The sequence below is a fragment of the Molossus molossus genome, unplaced genomic scaffold (assembly GCF_014108415.1).
Source record: "Molossus molossus isolate mMolMol1 unplaced genomic scaffold, mMolMol1.p scaffold_m16_p_11, whole genome shotgun sequence".
In the NCBI taxonomy this organism is placed as follows: Eukaryota; Metazoa; Chordata; class Mammalia; order Chiroptera; family Molossidae; genus Molossus; species Molossus molossus.
Window position 1 is genome coordinate 11703156 of NW_023425346.1, and position 19753 is coordinate 11722908.

The window sequence follows — 19753 nt, forward strand, 5'->3', positions numbered from 1 at the left end:
ACACATTTTTGCTAAAAAGAAAACCAATATTACTTCTCAAACAGGTTGAGAGTCATACAGAAACTTGAAAATAGAAGAGCTGACAGCTATTTAACAGGGTCCACATTTTCTATATGATTTACTGACAGACACATTTTATAATAATGCAGTTCAGAAACAAGAGCACCAAGGACACAGTATCCCTTTCTATTATGTCAACTGCTCTAGTTTTAATTTGTTGAGGATAAAGCCTTGAAGTGAACATTATCTTGCAACCTGCCAAGCTATTTTGGTGCCTGAGACATTCTGGTATAGGACAGTTTGCACAAATGATATTTTATTTCCATCATCTATTCACAAATGTACAGCCCTTTTCTATTCCAAAATCTCTAAGCAAAACGAAGCTTTACACATTCAATTTTCTCATTTCTTTGCTAGGGATTACACTAAAGAAATTAATTTCAACTATCATTAAAAGGACATTATCGATGTCCCAAAGGCCACATCTTGGCTCTATTTCCAGCTCCCCAGGGGAGACTACACAGCTCACCAAACTAACTGGCCACGCTGCAACTACAGAGAAGAGAGCAGAAGTTCAAAAAAAAAAAAAAGGTTGAAACCACTTCCTACTTCCTTTAACACCCTGCTGTTTCCCACCACTCCCCCTCCCCTACCCAACCAGCTGGTATCCTCAATACCCAGTGTGCTTACTTCTCAGCTGTTAAGGGCCACTCCTTCAAGGTCATTCTCTGTTGAGACTTGATTTATCAAGAAACCTATAGGTTATGAATATGCTTTCTGGAAAAGCTTTTCTTATTTTTTAGCAGGCATAATAAATATGTAAAACTCCACAAAGAAAGCTTGTGAGCTCTGATTTCTCTATGCAAAAACATTCTTGTAAAGAGTAAACTTTGACATTAACTGGGTTCTAATCTATCTTTGCCTACTAAATTAACTTCATTAAGAACTAAAGCAGAATAAGGAGGCTTCTAGGGTAAACAGGTAAATTATCAATCTTAAAAACAATACTGTAGGATTTTATGAAGTCAAACTAATCTAAGTCTATGCTGTAAATTTTTAAACATTTTGGGTTTTGCTTAAAAGATGTCCAGCTAAGACTGCCACATTTAAGTATTTGATTGAGAGAGAAAGAAAAGAATGACCAAAGCAAAGAATTAAATTAGACATATAAACTTTTTAAAATTCCAGAATAAGGCTATTGACATTTCTCAACTTAAAAATAGCAGAAATGTCTGCAATAAAAAAGTCTAATCTATGGCCAGTTTGGCTCAGCGGTTAGAGCATTGGCCTGCGGTCTGGAGAGGCCCGAGTTCGGTTCCCACTAAGGGCATGTACCTCGGTTGCAGTTTGTCCCCGGCCCCGATTGGGTCGTGTGGGTGGCGACCACTCGATGTTTCACATTAATGTTTCTCTTTCTCTCTCCCCCTCCCACTCTATCTGAACAAAATATCAAAAAATGTCCTTGAGTGAGGATAAAAACAAAAACAAAAACAAACAAACAAAAAAAAGTCTAGTCCACAGAGAGCATTTACACACCTGTGGAGCTCCCGCATAGGAGAATGAACATCCCTAGATTGGAGTCAGGATCTCTGGTCTCATCTGTGGCGCAGCCTTACAATATGAATGACTTAACAAAGTACCTAACCTCTCTAGCTTTCATTTGTCTTACTATCTTTATTTTTTAAAAAAAGTGGAACTAGGTGATTTCTAAGTTTTCTTCTAGATATAATATTCTATGAGTCTATCTTTTTAAGCGCTTCTAACTGATACCATTGGAATTAACCCAGTTACTAATTGATAACTGGAAAGGAACAGAGGAAAGGCTAAATAGACGCATGCCCAGTAAAGTCTGAATGAAATAGGGAATGTACTTGTCTGTCAGTCACACCTGGGAACAGGTCATTGGCCAGAATGGGTGTGGCCACTGCAAGGGCTGGAAGACTTGAAATTTAAATTCCTAAACAAAGGGGTTTTCCCTCTTGCCTGCCGGAGCTCCTGGCTCCCTTGCTACAGGGGGCATGCTTCCTGCATCTGCCCCCATACAACGCACTAATGTACTGGAAGAAGCCTGATGCTGTGCCAGACTTAACTCCACCATGGAGCAGAAACTCTGGGCACTGGCTTTGCTTTTAACTCTGCTGAATCCCCATCTGCATCTCTTCCAACACCAGTTTAAGGGGAATGGGACTTTAGAAACCAAGGAATGTACTTCCACGAAAGTAAAAATCACTCATTCTCCCGTGAGAACCTTAGAAAATTATTTTTCTCAAGATATCATAAGACCCCAACCCCTAGCATCCAATGGAGAAAGGGATTCCCTACTTCTACCCGTGGACACCCCGCTCCACCAATAATATAACCACTACATTTGCTTGCTATAAAATCCTAACTATCAAAGACTTTCCCAAAACTAAACATGTTGGGAAATTCTTTAATACAAAAAGAAATGGAAAACCAACATAATAACAGCCACTGAGGGCCTTCCAAATCCACAGATCTCCAAGGGCCAGTACATCTGGGAACAGAAAGGCAAAGGTGTTTTCAGGACATAGGACCCTATTCTTTCCTTGGTCCTTCTTCCCAAGCTTCTCCAAAGCACCTCGATACTTTCTGTAAAAGGCACAGCAATCTACTTGCCACATGACCCACCCTCTCTCTAACCAACTGCCAGCCCTAAGCTCAATGCAGTTATAAGAGAAAAGTTGGGGCAACCCAAGTCACACTTCCTGCTTTTCCCAATGCCACAGCTCCCACCACATCCACTCCCTACACCATATTGAGAAAAGGGAAGACTGAACTAGCATTTCCCAGATCCTCTTCTACAAAGGGAAGTTGGGGGTGGGGAAGAAGAAAGTAGAGAGGATGATAGAATGAAAACCTTATTAGAACAAAAACTTGTGTTCCGGGGATAGACATTGTTTTCTGAGGTAGAAGGGAAAGGGAGGCTACCATGCCCTTCTAACTAGGACACTATAAAAATGACCATTAATCACTAAATAAAATGTCAGAATCCTTAAATGATCAAAATATGTACCTGTAAAATATGTACCTGTCCTGGCCAGGTGGCTCAGTTGGTTGGAGCATTGACCCATATACCAAGAGGTTTTGGGTTCAATTCTGGTCAAAGCACATACCTAGGTTTCAGGTTCAATCCCCTGTCAGAGCACGTACATGAGGCAGCCGATTAATGTTTCTCTCTCACATTGATGTTTCTCTCTACCCCCTACCCCCTCTAAAATCAATAAATATGTCCTTGGGTGAGGATTAAGGAAAAAAAAAAAAAAAGTACCTTAAGGAAAAATGTTCTTTTTCACCAAGGTCTAAGCTGGATATTTCTACTATGCCACATTTAAGGACACTTATGTGGTTTACTAGTGTTGATTAAAACCAATAAATGACAGTCTGTCTTTTTTTTCTTTTTTAAATTATAGGTTCTTGAAATTAAAAACAAAAGAGAACAAAAAACCAGCTCCTGAAGCTACCACTTGTCCTTACTGGCAAACTGTAAATGAAGTAAGAGGAAAGGAATCCTCTGAAAATTTACATTTCAATGCTAGAGTTACCAAAACTTATATGTAAGTAATTTAGTAACCTAATTTAAGAAAAACATGTAAATGTTTTAAACATGTAAATTTTCTAAGTTATAGTGAAAAAAATGGGATTTAAATGAAAGGCTAAAGCCTGCACATATAGATGCTACCATGATTTTTCAGCAATACGACGCACATTCTTTTTATGACTCAGTGGGCATATCACAATTTGACAACAGTGAAGTTGCAAGGGACCAGTTAACCTTTGGTTTGTCAGGAGCTGCTTTGTTATTACGCATTTCATTACAGCAAAAAGGATACAGCGCTGGCATGATTTATACCAACAAAGACGGCTACGCACCGCATTACACTGGACCACTCTCTTTTAAATTTATGTGGTTCTCCTAGGTGCCTGTCAATGCAGGGGTATAATAACCCAATCACAGCTGTGGGGGGGGGGGAGAAAAGAGAAAAAAATTAAGTCATCTCCAATGTGATACTGGCAAAACTTAAGCTAAGAGTCACTATAACCATCATAAGCATTTGAAACAGTCTTTAAAAAAACTCTTTAAGATACTTAATGTCAACTGCTGATATGTATTTTAAACTTACCTCCCAAAAGAAAAAAAATGAGAACACCACTGAAGAAAGTATTATAAACGATTGCAATAGTATTCAATATTATAACAGACAAAACAATATTTCAGTCTATGATTCACAATTTAGCAGAATGGACTAGATGACTCATGTTACTTTTCTACTGCTAACATCTCTGAGACTTGAGAAGCATCATACCAGTTGGCGGTTATGCAATGTTCTGTCTAAGCTATATAACCATGAAACATTCTATCAAATGCCACAAATCTAAAGAGAAGCTAAGGGTTAAACACGTACAACAAGCTCATCATACACACAACATTCAGATGGCTATGGCTGTCCTATTAATGACCATCCTTGACCCTCCAGCTTCTTGTCTCAGTCTCCTGCTTCTAGCCCTGATCTGACACTTCCTTCCACCCTGGCCCTCTAATGAGACTCTAGGTCACATTGTCAAAGCAGGGAAACTTGCAGCAAAAATCTACATATAAGACTCATTCTGCATATAGAAAAATTAGAGAAAACATGGTCTATAAGAACTATAAATTCTTGGTAAAAATGTAAATTCACTGTTAAAATATAAGAAATCATTTTAGTACATTTCTTACTTTTGGAAAGAACATCTTAACTGCTGTGTAATTAATTATAATAAGTATATGCAAAATGTCTATAATTGAGACTCAAAATATTCACACCCAATTTTTAACTTAAATACTTGTCAAACCTCAACTTTTTATTCATTTGGTTGAAGAAGATTTAAAATGCTCAGTCATTTAAAAAAAAAAAAAAAAGACTATTTAATGAACCAAAACTTTCTTCAACAAGTTATAAGGAAAATGTATTTCCAAAGATTAAATTTAACAAGTCAAAGCTGCGTAGCTATTTCCTATTAATCTTCCCAAAAATAGAATGTTCATGCTGCCACTAGGAAACAATGACACAATTATCACATCAGTTGAAAATCATGTTTAAAATGTCCAATACCATCTATGTCATATCATGAAACTACTGCACCAAAATTGGTGTGTCCAAGGGTCAGAAGTTTCTGCCTAACCTGATGTTGGCTAGCTATACCTCACAAAAGATCATTCAATCTCCAAGGAAAATGGAAATCAGTTAATATCAAACATCACAGGCCAGCAGACCAATGGAGCAGCATGAAGAGGCTGCAATAACACGTGCATTTCCTAATCCACAAAACACTTGAAGACGCTCTTTTCAGTGAGGCCTTCGCTGAATCTAGATGATTAACAGACCATCGGGGATTAATAACAAACTTCAGTACGGCAGAGGTTCAAAACTTGCTAGTAAATTTTAAAGTTTTTCATTACAACAGGTCCTTGAATAATGTCACTTCATTCACCATCATTTTATTATAGCATTGTAGGAGCTTAAACTCGTTTATATCAATTAACCTATGATAAAACTGGTTTTATTATCTGTCATTTCCATTAAAGTTGCAGAACTAACTGATGACTTTAAGTAAGTACTTACTGTATATTTCTTTTTAAAAGGCTATGCTCTAAAATCCTGTAAGATTAACTGACAGCATTTCCAAGTTTCTACAAAATTAAAGTGGCAACAAGCATGCCTATGAGTTGAAACATATCTGAATGAATATTACCTCTATTTTTTCTTAAGGGGTCATGAGACTAACAGCTCATATGACATTCCTCACTCTCATTTGTGTTCTCTTTCTCTTCCCTTTGCCTGTTGCTAAGTACAATCAACTACGATCAGGCATTCCAAGTCAATTTTCCTCAGCAGCTGATGCCATAGGTAAAAAATTATCACATAGAGAGGACTGACATGTGTGCAAAGATATAAATAAGTAAAATGGACTATATTTTTACGCATGTGATGTCAGACTCACAAGTGAGAGACAACTGAAGAGAGAGCAAAAACACAAAAGGAATTTAAACTACCATGCTGCCAACCTTGGGATTTGCCAATAAAAATCAAATCCATTGAGTATGCATGGTTCTTGGTTGCTCACTGAGAGGGAGAATTCAAGGAAGCTTGTCACTTCCCATTAAATGTCTTCTTTCTTCCCCTGAAATAAAGGCATGGCAGAATCTGATAGCAATATCTACAGCACAGGGAAGCACCACTGTTTAGGAGCTCAGCACAGGTATCTGTGGTCTTCTTTTCCTTTTTCTCCACTTTCTTATTTTAACAAGAAAGACTGTTATAAACATGCCTGTGTAAAATCATGCAAACAAGTCTGGTTAATCAGATGGTTCTATGATGCAAAACCATATTTTTGGGGGATACCGGCACACCTCGTTTCATTGCTTTATTGAGCTTTGCAGTTTTTTTTTTTTTAATTGAAACTAAGATCCTCCACCAGCATGAGATTGCAACTCATTGTGAGCTCAGATGATGGTTAGCATTTTTTAGCAATAAATTTGTTTATTTATTTATTTTTGGTTAATCCTCACTGAGGATATTTTTTCCATTGATTTTTAGAACGAGTAGAAGAGAAGGGTGTGGAGAGAGAGAGAGAAAGAGAGAGAGATAGATGTATCTCTCTCACATTGATTGGTTGCCTCCCCCATGTACCCCAACTGGGGCCAGGGATCAAACTTGCAACCCAACTACGTGCCCTTGTCTGGGAATCAAACCCACAACCCTTTGGTGCGTGGGCTAACACTCTTAACCATTGAGCAATGCTGGCCAGGGTGCAATAAAGTATTTTAAATTAAGGTATGTACATTGTTATTTTAGACATAATCCTTTTGCATACTTAACAAGCTAATGTATAATATAAACATAATTTTTATATGCTCTGGGAAAATGAAAAATTCACATGACTCGCTTTAATGCAATATCTGCTAATTGTGGTGTTCTGGAACCAAACCCACAACATCTCCAACGTATGCCTGTATTTATTTCCTAGTGACCAGTTAGAGCCTACCAAGACTATAAAGAAAAAGAATCTGTAAAACATTAATATTGTCATCACTTTTACATGGTAATGTGTTTAATGCAGTGATAACTAAAAGAAACACTTAAATCAAACATCTGTCAGGAAAGGGGGCTGAAAAAACAAAACCAGTGAGTGAGACATACTTTCATGGAAAACCATTATAGGATAGGCAATGCTTTCATTCAATAATTACGTAAGCTCCCACAATGTGTCTGGTTCTTGGTATTTGCTGGGGATTTAAAAAGAAAACAAGAGTAAGATATGACCCCAGTCCCAAAGTGACCACAGAACAATTAAATACAGTAATGTGCTAGGGGTAGCAATGACAGGGCCCACTGAGCTCCCAGTCTTCTCCAGGCACATGCTGAGGGAGGAGAGGTGCTAGGGTGTCAGGAAAGCTTCACAAAGAGGTGATCCTTGAGGCAAGAGCAGTTTAGCAGGTAAATGGTGTGGAAAAAGCTTTCTAACCAAAGAGAAGCATTTGGGAACAGAAAACACCCAGTATCACCTGAAACTGTAAGAGTTAGGCAGAAAGGGAGCTCAGGATCCAGAGAGGCTCTGAGGAAGATAAAAGTAGGCAAGGGCCATATCAGAGAGACTTGACCCTGCAGATCGTGGGAACCAGGAAAATAAAGCCACCACACTTGTCCCCAATAGAGAGACAATCGTTCTTACAGCAGTGAGTGTACACTACATGACAGGGGAGGGGAGACTGGAGGCAAATCAGAGGCAGAAGACCTGAAAATTCCAAGCAGAGTGGTAGAGGGTCTGGCCCAAGAAAGAGACAGAGGAGAGATGTGAAACGTGGAAACCAGCTGCAGGAGTCGAGAGGAGTCCTGCAGGGCTCTCCAGAAACTGGGTAACTGACTGCACGGCTAAACAGAAAAGGTTTGTTTTTTTTCTTTTTAAATTAGACATTAGTTTCATAGGTAAGAATCCAATCTTGTAATTTGTGATTTCTGAGTCAACTTCTCTACTTATTTTACCCACACAATTATAGTTGTCTTTTTTCTCCTATTTATTCTTCATAAAGATTCCTTTGTCATCCTCAATAATGTTGAAGAGATTTCTAAGTCCAATTCTAAAGCACTTCACATAAAGAAGTTAATCAACTTGAAACACTAGTCATTATTAAACAAAAGTAGAGAAAGAAAATGAGATCAAAAGCAATTTACCAAAGTTCTCTACCAGCTGTCCCTCCAGAAGTACCAGTAGCAAATTCCCCAGCCCTATGTGTTATACAGAAAGGTAGAAATAACCAGGACCCTTCTGTTTACATGTAGAGAGCGGTGATGGCAGCAGTCTATGAATATTCGTTGGAGAGGAAAATTAAAGGACAATGATCAGTTTTTCTGATTTAAGATAGTAAGAGCCGAGAGCTTTGAAAATTCATACCAACACATACGCAAAAATATAAGCATGCTACATACACAAGCAAAGTCATATATACTATGTTTACTTTATTTACTTTATTTTTCCTTGATATTTACCCTCAAATGGGGAGGGGCAGCAATTATACAAGAATCCATTTTCCATCTTTGGCAACTTTCACAAATCTGATATCTTACCCAACAAAATCAGTAGCAGTGGTAACTGATAACTAGATTTCCTAATGCCTCTACTTTCTTTTGCCCAGGTGCCTCAGGGAATGCACTGCTTTCAGAAGAAATAGTTAAGCAAGAAATGCAAATCCCCAAATGAAAAGATGTGATGTTCAGTTTGCAAGTGTGAGAAAGCTAGTGGCTAGGAAAAGGAAGGAAAGGAGGGGCCAAGTGACTTGCATGCTGTATTAACATTTAGAATTCTCCTTCCTAAGCTTAAGGTTTGTGGCAGAAGTGCCCACATCACACTATTCTTCTCCATACAGAGGTAAAGTAAAACCTCTGTCAGATTCTCCTGCCCAATCCCAGAATGTGTAACAAACGCCAGTGCACTCCATCCAAGCCTCACACTCAGTAGGGAGGCTTTGAAAAAGACACACTGAGGAGAGGAGGTTTGAGTAGCATCCTTTTTCCCCTTCACCAGCTTGGGACATTTGACCTAGCTGCATAGTCACTGGCTCTGGGACCCTGGGTTCATTAATATCCTCTCATCATTTCAGCTTCCTCATCCTCCCAAAATAGGCACGGTGCTCCCAAAGTTGCCCTGCAGCTCCCTGGGGTAAAAGATGCTCCAAGCACATTAGTAGACATTCAGTAATTGTTATCTACTTTAAAAAGAAGACCATAACACATCCTTCAAACAAAATGCTTCAAACCAAACAGTGGTGATCATCATCAAAATAATTTAAAATAAGACTTACATGAGATGGGCTGAAGATAGGAAAAAATTAAGAGATTGAAAGCCTCATCTCTCGGAAATCAGACTTTTAGGATTACATTTTTGAAAGTCATAGGTCAGCCCTGGCCAGTTTGGCTCAGCGGTTAGAGCGTCGGCCTGTGGTCCGGAGAGACCTGGGTTCAGTTCCCGCTAAGGGCGTGTACCTCGGTTGCAGTTTGTCCCTGGCCCTGGTTGGGTCATGTGGGTGACAACCACTCGATGTGTCCCTTTCATGTCGATGTTTCTCTCCCTCCCACTCTATCTGAACAAAATATCAAAAAATGTCCTCAAAAAAAAAAAGGAGGGGAAAGCCATAGGTCAGATAGAAATCAGACACAAAAGAGCACATACTCTATGATCCCATTTATATTACAGTTTATAACAGGCAAACATAAACTAGTCATGGAAATATCAGTGGAAGCCTGATGTTGGGGGGGAAGTGGACTTCGAAAAGGCACAAAGAATTTGTGGGTGATGGCAATGTTCTATAACTGGATTGTGATGGTAGTTACATGACTGTATGCATTTGTCTAAACGCATCAAATTATTTGTTTAAAACAGGTACATTTATTGTATTTAAATTAAACCTCAATAAAGTTGCTTTAAACAACAACAACAAAAAACCACTGCTCAGACAAAATCCACCCTCATCCACCCATTTTCTTCCTAAGCATTACAGAAATGACCTACACGTACCTGAAGCTGTGCCACAGCACGGTGGTACCCACCATGCGGAAGAAAAGATGCTTGCAATCACATCAGGTGGAAAAAGTGTCACATTTCTCTGAATCTGAAGTAAATTTAACACTAATGCCAGAAATACTCCAATAAAAAACAGCACTACTCCTCGAATTATCAAATTTACACTCCGGCTAGTCACAGATGAGATATAGGGACCACGCTTTTTGGGCCCAGGTGATTCTGTCTCTCCTTCTGCCATGGTTTCATAAGTTCGGTAAGCCAGCCAGCCAAAAAAAAAAAAAAAAAAAGGCTTCCCAGCTGAAAAGACAACTATCTGTGAATCAAAGCAGACTGGTGTTTCAACAGTACCGCATCTTGCCCTGAAATAGGACCTACCAGAAATCCTGCAAGAGATAAGAAAAAAGCATTAATGTGGTCTAGTAAATGATTATGTAATTTTTCTAATGTCAATATTAATTAATTTAAAAGGATCAACAATAAAATAGCCTTATATTATTTAAAGTGCAACACTTAACATTTACTAGGACAGAATAAGTAAACTAAGAGACTTTTAGAATAGTAGTAAGAAATAGCTTGCCCTACCTCAGAGAAAAGGGGAGCAGGTTATACGAGATACTCCCATTAGAATTTGGAAGATAATTCAGATTTCTGTTTCTTCTACCTAAATCTTTATATTTTACAGAAAATAAATTAATTTATACTTTACAGAAAATTAACACACTCTGATTGAGAATGTTGAACTGTTCACTATAAAATGTGACTTGCCCATGAGGACAACCTTCAGGGGGGAACAAAATGATGTGTTTTAATGTTTAACGCTTATAAATTTGAATTTCTGCACAAAAGTCTTACCAAAAGCAGACACCACTCAGTCACCTACATACACAACAATCACAGAAAGCAGACCTGACCTTCTCTCCAGAGCCACAGCCGTGTCCCAGCCCCGCCTAGACCCATTCCACCCTTGGAATCATGGGAGCTTTTGTGAAAAACTAGAGTAGGAAGCAGAAGAAAGGAAACTAAGAAAGTGAAGAAAGAAGCTAGATTCTAAAGAGCTTTATCACATAGATTCTGACTCCTAAAACCTAGAACTTTGCTAATACAGTCAGTGTAGGTATTTGTTCACTCCTCTAACCAAAGTGATGTTTGCGTTTCAGACAACATTTGAGGCTTTCTATGAGCTGTTCTAAGCACTTGACATCTGGTAACTCATATAACTCTCACAAGAACCCTAAAAAGTAAGTGTAATTATTATATCCATTTCACAGATGAGGCAGAAAAGCAAAAAAAAAAAAAATAGAGGTTAAGTCAATTAACCAAATTTATACCGCCTGATAAGAGGATGAGCTGGGATTCATATCTGTGCCATCTGGCTCCAAAGCCCTCATTCATGATGCTCAGCCTCCCAAATGTTGCATATTCTTCCATGTGTTTTCTATAAATGTTATCTTTTTTTAAAATGGGAAAATACTATACAGACTCTTTTTGTAACTTACTTTTATCCCATCCAACAATATATCCTGGCCATCATCAGAAGTCAGCACCTAAATAGTATTTCCTTTGAATCTCAAAGCAGTTTATTTAAAAGGTTAGGATGGCACTTCTAATAGCTACCTTATAATAATATGTACAGTTGATTCATGGATTATAAATTTTTTATACAGGTCTTATTCACTATCAAGTCTCTACTGTGCCTATGCACCCAGAAAGGTACCTGCCTAGCCCACAGTGGGAGCTCTATATATTCATATTTGTTTATTGAAATTGGGTTAACCCTTTTAAAATCAAACTACATTGGGTTCAACAGGCCTTTTAGGAGGCAAACGAAGCACTTAGTCACCATTTAAAATGCATTTCCTCTGAGTTTCCAAGTTTCAAAGTATTACAAATGAACTGTGGAATAAAACCCATGTGTAAATTGAGGGGAGTGGGTACTGACTTTAGAAACAATCAGCATGAAAATGAGAACACTGGTAAGTAATAGCAACTTTCACAGCCTACCAGTTTCATGTGATAAATACAGAGAGACTTTTTTTACTGAGCCTCTGCCACACCCAAAGCTCTTTGCCTAACACTCAAGGGGGTAATTGTGTCCTCAAGCTAGTGCTCACAATCCTATAGCATAAAGCTCCACAGCTTAGAGGACTCAAGAAAACAGTACATGTTACAGCTGATTCATGGGAAAATAGACTCTAAATACCAACTGAAATTGCCCAGAAAACATCTCCTCCTGACCTGGTTTTGCAGACTACTCCTTGCTGTAGTATTCAGCACACAGCACATGAGCATGACATGGATTCTAAGGCACTGAGCAAGGTGCTCAGTAACTACAGAATTCTTCTTTTTTTTTTTGTATTAGTTTACTTTTGTTACAGATGTTTCTCCCCCCCCCCCATACACCCTCCTCCCTATCCCGCCCCCACACCAAGCATTGTTGTCTATGTCCATTGGTTAAGCATACATGCATGTAAATTCTTTGGTTTATCTCATCCCTCCGCCTCGCCCCATCGCCTCTGAGGTTTGTCAGTCTGAACCATACTCTCTTCTACAGAATTATTCTTCATCTTCATCATCATCATCACCATCATGACTATTGATATAGCACCCCTTTATGGAGGGCCTATTCCATGCCAGACATACAGGGACTCTAATCTTCAAAATAATCCTAAAGGTAGGTATTATCATCCTCATTTTACAAATGAAGTCAAAGAGATTTAGCAACTTGCTTATGGTCACATGACATGCAATATTAGAACTAGATTTTGTCCTTACATCCGACTGATTCCAAAACCCCTTCTCTTTTCTCCACACCTTGAGGCAAATTCCAACCTAACTCCTCAGGCTTCTCTTTTGGCACCTGCGTCTGTAGAAAAGGATTTGGTTACTGAAAAGATGGGTATGAGGCAGGATAGTAAGAAGCCAGGAAAATTCCTTGGCAAGTAGAATAGGGAAACTGAGAAAGAAAGCCGATTAACTGGCCTCATCCCAGCACCCTGCCTCCTTCTCCCTTACACGACCACTCACTCCCTTAAGCATTAAGACCTCAGGACAATAAAATTCATCAAATAATCTTAGGAATAAATCCTCAGGTCTGTTGACCATGGAGACAGAGTTTTGGTCAAACAAAAGAAAACATCTAGGCCTCAGTTGTGTTTCAGCTCCAGGCCCAGAAAAGCAGCAAAATCAGATGGAGCAGTGCTATGGCTGACATCAGGACCAGCTGCAATGACTAATGACCCCCTACTCTAGCCTGAAAGGACACACCTAGAAAGCTGATGAATATTCTATTGAGATCCTTCCCTGATACCACTGCTAAAATTCCCACCTTTAGAAAACATATAAAAACCCTTAAGACAAAGGACCCAGCTATTCTCATTCTCTCTCCCGCCACCCCCTCTCTGGAGTTAGCCCATGTCTTCCCCCTCTTTTCTTCCCTCAGGCAAGTACCTTTGCTTTCTTTCTCTTTTGCCTCTATAACTTGTTTCCTGAGTCTGCAGAGCCCAACTGGCTCACTTCTACTTCTGTGACTTTCAAATAAACCTTATGGTAGAGTTCTTGGCTCTGAATTCTTTTTTTGCCAAACTCAAGAATTGAGGTCTAACACTGCTACTAACAGGTAGATATTAGAAAACAATCTCAACTATAGTATTATCAAGGTACTAATGCCACTATAAGTAGGCAACTGTATAATAACACAAAGACCATGAGAATAAATGTACAAACACCTTGAAATTTTCTTAAATGTACTAGATCAAGGAGTAAAACAAACGTTTTAGAGGAAAAAAAAACTCATATTGCCAACTAAACATACTTCATTAGACCAACAGAGTTGATTCTTCACTTCTTAAACTTCCGGTAGGCACAGCAAACCCCCACTTTTGCTGTCAAAACAGCTACTAGAGAACAAAGAGTATACAGTTGACCCTTGAACTATGTGGGGGTTGGAGCACCTATGCCCTTGCAGTCAAAAATCTGTGTATAATTTCTGACCCACCCCCCTCCAAAAAAACTTAATTAAGTTGGCTCTCAGTATCCTCGATGGACTGGTTCCAGCACTGCCCACAGATAACAAAATCCACAGATGTTGAAGATCCTTATATAAAATGGCAGAGCACAATGTATACATTCGGTTCCCACATCTGTGGATTCCCAACCACAGATCGAAAATACTGTTTTCTTTTTTTTTTTTTTTTTTTTTTACATCGATATGAAAGGGACACATCGAGTGGCCACCACCCACACGACCCAACCAGGGCCAGGGACAAACTGTAGCCAAGGTACATGCCCTTAGCGGGAACCGAACCCGGGTCTCTGTGGACCGCAGGCTGACGCTCTAACCGCTGAGCCAAACTGGCCAGGGCCAAAAATACTGTTTTCAATCAACAGTTGGTTGAATTCATGGATGCAAAACCTGAAGTAACCAAGGGCCAATTGTATTGAAACAAAAAAATCTGCACATAGGTGGGCCCACACAGTTCAAACCCATGTTGTTCAAAGGTAAACTGGATATACATTTTTTGGTAACCCAAACTGCTTTAGTAAATCATTTGTTTAAGTTTGTGATTTTTTTTTTCCAAAAGGGAATTAATGGCAAAGGATATTTTATGTACAATAATGTTTTTAAGAGAGCAAAATAACTTCAGTTTTAAAACCTATTTCAGTTGTGGTAGGCCCCATCTCACACTCACTCACCAGGGGTTGTCAAAGGGCTTTGGCATTTGGGGCTGGACAATTCCTTGCCGTGCAGAACTGCCCTAAGCATTGCAAAATGCTTCGCACCCCTGGCTTATACCCACAAAAAGTCACTACATCCCCTCTCCCCAATTTAAGACATTTTAAAATGTCCCTACACATTTCCATATGCCCCCAGACAGGCAATGCCCACCACTGAGAGCCACTGATTGCTAGAGACTCTTTCTTCATTCTATTTCAAGGCTGCTAGAGACTTTCTAAACTGTTTATATTATTCTACCACAGCTGTTTATTCAACCTTTCCTGGTAGTGCTTGTTTATAGTTTCCTACTTCACCCCAAAAGTTTTCTTTAAAAATAACACAACAGCCTTGCCGGTGTGGCTCACTGGTTGAGCACTGACCCATGCACCGAGATTGCTGGTTCAATTCCTGGTCAGGGCACATGCCCAGGTTTCGGACCCGATCCCCAGTGTGGGGCATGCAGGAAGCAACCAATCAATGTTCTCTCTCGATTTTCTCTATCTCTCTCTCCCTCTCCCTTCTTTCTCTAAAATCAATAACAAAAAATATTTAAAAAATAAAAATAACACAACATTGTTTGATATTTATTTGAATGAGCTTTTTTTTAAAGCTAATTTTTTTAAGTCCAAAAATATAATTTTATGACTGACTACATAATGATACAATAGTATATAATTACTGTAAACAAAAGTTTAAAAATGCTTTAGAATCACAGTACCCTAAAATTTAAGAAATGGCAGAGAAATAGAAGATCATCCCTTCCAAGGGGTGTGTGACCTAATGCAAAACAAAAAAACAAAAAAAGTTGTGCATATGTGCATTTTCTGAGTGAGAAGCCAGTGCCACAGTTGATATCAAGTACTCAAAAAGTCCATGATTTAAAAGAAGGTCAGAACCAGTGATCTAACTGCTCTCTCATTTTACTGGAGAAGCAAATGAGACACAACATGGTCAAGTGAAGTGACCAGATGAAGGCTGTGTTCTACTGGATCATGCTACCACAAACATGTAAAGTGAAACCCTGAAAATGGCCAGACTCATCGAAGGAATAAGAAATTCCCCTAGACCATTCACTCTCTACTGTGGAACAATTAAGTTACTAAAAAAGAATGTTGTTTATAATATTCGTCAAGCACTAGGGAAGTGGGGTATTTTAAAGTGAAAGCTCCTGGAAAAAGTATCCACTAATTTGTTTGTTTTAAAGTTTGGTTTTCCAATTATGTGTTGAAATTATTCTCTTAAAACAAAGAATGCCATGGGAGGAGGGTGTCAATGGGGGAAAAAGAAGAAACACCTGTAACAAAAATAAAAATAAATTAATTTTTTTAAAAAGAAGCTTATACTTATAAATATTACTCTTATATCAATAATTAATTTGATTCTCCAAAATTAAAAAATAATCTATATTTGAAAATTTTAGATCCCTCAAGAAATAATTTGCTGATCAGGAAAGAAGTTTCTGGTATAAAGATACCCATTAGAGGACAATATCTCAACCGAGCCTCAATAATAATATTTTTGGTAAGGAGGCAGGTGTTTTAAATCCCCACTTTATAAACTAGAATGGGCCAAGGAACTTTCTGAGATCATGAAACTGTTACCAGATAGCACCAGTATTGGCCCCAAGCACTATGACTCCATGTCTAGAGTACTTCCCATTTCCCTCCATTGCCAAACATCGTACAAAAACAAGTGCCACCAAGAAACAGTGTTTAAAGTCATGTTGACAAACTACTGTTAATATCAAAATAAGTTTGTTTGTTTTTCCAAAAACTTACAAAGAGCCCTGGCCGATTTGGTTCAGTGGTTGGAGTGTGGGCCCACGGACCAAAGAGTCTCAGGTTTGATTCCAGTCAAGGAAACATACCTTGGTTGTGGTTCAGCCCTAGTCAGGGTCTTGCGTGAGCGACGGATCCCACTGACATGTCTCTCACATCGATGCTTCTGTTTCTCTCTCTCTCTCTCTCCCCCTCTCTGTCTCCCTCCTTCCCACTCTATCTGAAGATAAATGGGAAAATATCCCCAGGTGAGGATTAAAAAAAAAACTTACAAAGAAAAAATTTCCACAGCACATGAAAAATTCTACCTTGAGCCCTGACCTACAATTTCTATAAAGTGAATTACTGAACAACAACAACAACAAATACAGTTTAAATAGTTTGGATAGATAAATAACAAATCATCAAAACAGGAAAGACGTTATTCCAGGTATATGACTACTTGTTAGTGGATTAATATTGTTTCCAGATGAATAAAAGAGGATTATAAGTGATTCTGGGCTTTGTGAATGAAAATCATAGTTGGTATTTGCCACTGAAACAATTTCAGGCAATTGAAATGAAAACAAACACACAAACAAAATCTCCTAGTGACCTTAAGAACCAAGTGCATTTCAACAATTGCAACAACGCCTAACACCAAACAAGATCATTCATCTTCCAAAGATTAGTAGTCACAGAAGTATGTTTGCTCCCTCAGATTAACCAATCTCTTCAGGTGCTGAGGTCACATAGGCTACTAAATAATAAAATTAAATTACTACCTCATCTTTTTCACCATATGCTTTCTTAATAAGAATGGCACTCACCAAATAGAATAAGCATTAACATTAGGAAAAACCCACTTAAATCAATGAAAAAGTTAAACTCTCCTTAAATATAAGTACACACAGGTGAATTATAAGTTATAGGCATTAAAAACTTCCAGGAAGAAAACGTTTGTCTTGAAGACACAAACTCACCTTTCCTCTCGACATTAAAATCCAAACAGAAACCATTAAACAAGCAGCATTCACATCCCATTACTGCTTTTAAATGTCAAATCTCAGTCTCTAAAAAGGTGACTCCACCGTTTGGGAATAATTTTCTGATAATGAAAACAAGCTGTCTTTAAACTACTGAATTACATTTTATCCTTTCCTTTCCAGCCCACCATATGTAAAAGCAACAGTTGTCAGTTTAAAACGAATCAACCTGTTTCCCAAATGTACACGATTCACGATTCACGGCTTGGTCACTTTGTATCAGATATCTACCTAGGACTCCAACAAAACATACTACTCAACATGTCCAGAGAAAGGATGAAGGCAAGAAAATTGAAAGAATACATGACTACCCCCCCAACACACACACACACACACACGCACTACCCTATCAGCAGCAGCACCCTCTTCATTCATTTTCACAAAGCAGTTTGCTATCAAGGCCAAACCCAAAAGTGGGAAAACGCAATCTAACCACTGCTTGGCTGCCTTCATTCTTCCTGCACCCAGCCAGGCCTGGGACGTGTCTTCCCTGCAATCCTCAGCTCCACTGCGATGCTGATCCCCACCAGTTACAGCTGTCAAGTCTATCCTTCCTAAAGCATTTCTTCATCAAGCCTACAAAATAGTAAGCTCTTTGAGGTATATTTTCCCAGACTATCTAGCTAACACCATACTTCCAACAACTTTTTACCAACACTAACTGGGCATGGATCCTTGTCCCCTTTTTGGCACCCTTTCCCTGCCCCCCATCAGCCACTGCCCAACTCTAAAATCCCACGGTGATTGTGATCACCAACCGACTCCTGGGTCTTGACAAGAGTTCTCTTTGGCATACCCACACACCTTCTCCTAAGGTTTCCAATTCCAGTCCAAAATGCCAAAGTCCTTTTTGTGAACTATAAACTTACTAAAGCATCTACCGTTTGGGATCCACCACCCTCCCAAGCCTGAGTCTCGCCGGCTACAAGCCTCCCAAGTCCTGTCAGCTGTACGCTTGACAGCTCGCCGACCTCCACCCCCCTCAGATCTCCAGGGTCACCCTTCCCGCCATCCTCCAGCCTTCTTTCCTCTCGGACACCCTTCCACTGTCCGGGGAGCCTCGGCTCTCCGGTGACCTCTCCCCGACCCCTCTGTCCCCTTCCGGACCTCGCCGACCCTTCTCCAGATGAGCGGAACCCCTCGCCCTTCAGGCCCCGTCCGCAGCCCGGGCTCCCCGCACTGGCTAGCAGGGTTCCTAGGATGCACAATCACCAGGAGTTCCTCTTCCCGAAGGCCACCCACTTCCTCCGGCCACTTCCCTCAGCACCAGTCAATGGCGCTTCGCAGGGGACCCCAACTCACCCCCGCCTCCGCCTCCGCCATCTTCTGGGACCGGCCCCGCCCCCTCCCCCTCTTCCTTTTCCCCTCCCACAACTCGGCCTGAGCTCCACTGCGCCTGTGCGGCCGACGAAGGCGCGCCCAGAAGATCGGGGCAGAAAAACTTCCGGTTCTGACCGATCTAGTTGGTAGGCCCGCGAGCTGGGGCAAAAGGGCTTCCGGTCCGCCTGAGATTAGCTGCAGGTTGTAGGCGTGGACCGTCGTGGGAGGGTGCCAGATCTGCTGTTGTTTGCTGACCAGGCGGTCGTGGGTTGTGACGAGTGCCCAGACCCTGTGGGCGGTGTCAGAGAGTCGTGCACTGTCTCACGCACACTCTTTCGAAGGAGCAGCTCTCAGCGGACCCCTCTCCTCGCAGCCCAACCGAGGGCTCTGGAGCCAGGCCGCCGAGTTCGGGTTCTCCCGCCACGGATGCTAACTCTCTACCCTTGTGCTTTTGCTGGGCTTTATTCTTGACCTTTTGTTCTTCCGTGCTAAATCATCATTTCTTTTAGGAGAAGAGTGCAATTGATATTTTTCTCATCTCCATTCCACAGCACTTTATGCGGTTTTCATTCATAATCATTCACCAGACTCGACCATGTAACACGGATTGAGTAGGAAGAGCTTGAGATGTTTACAGAAAAGTAGAGAAAATACAGAACCTTACAACTTATTTATCAGAAGTAGTACTATACTATGGATGTGGTCAGATTACAGTGGTCTTGAGGAAAGTGTTAGATGAAATTTGGGCCTAGAGGGATTGCTTAAGAGCTTTGCAAAGGAGTGTCAACTGGGGGAATTCCTTTGTTGTTTTTACTTTGAAATGGTAAATGACTAAATGG

At 39.9% G+C, this 19753-nt stretch overlaps 1 protein-coding gene across 5 annotated transcripts in view; it reads right to left on the minus strand.

The window, feature by feature from the left end:
* The window catches only part of INSIG2 (insulin induced gene 2), a 114633-nt gene extending 95712 nt beyond the window's left edge, over window positions 1-18921 (minus strand). For 3 of the 5 annotated variants that reach the window (XM_036254406.1, XM_036254405.1, XM_036254404.1), the window contains exons 1-3: window positions 13889-13906; window positions 10072-10460; window positions 3852-3976 (exon numbers count right to left, since the gene is read on the minus strand). In XM_036254406.1, the coding sequence (XP_036110299.1) occupies window positions 3852-3976; window positions 10072-10460; window positions 13889-13893 (519 nt within the window). In that variant the 5' untranslated portion in view covers window positions 13894-13906. Of the gene's footprint in view, window positions 1-3851; window positions 3977-10071; window positions 10461-13888; window positions 13907-18896 lie in introns of those variants that run through there. The other 2 variants (XM_036254408.1, XM_036254407.1) reach the window with 1 other exon arrangement.
* Between the last annotated feature and the right edge of the window lie 832 nt (window positions 18922-19753).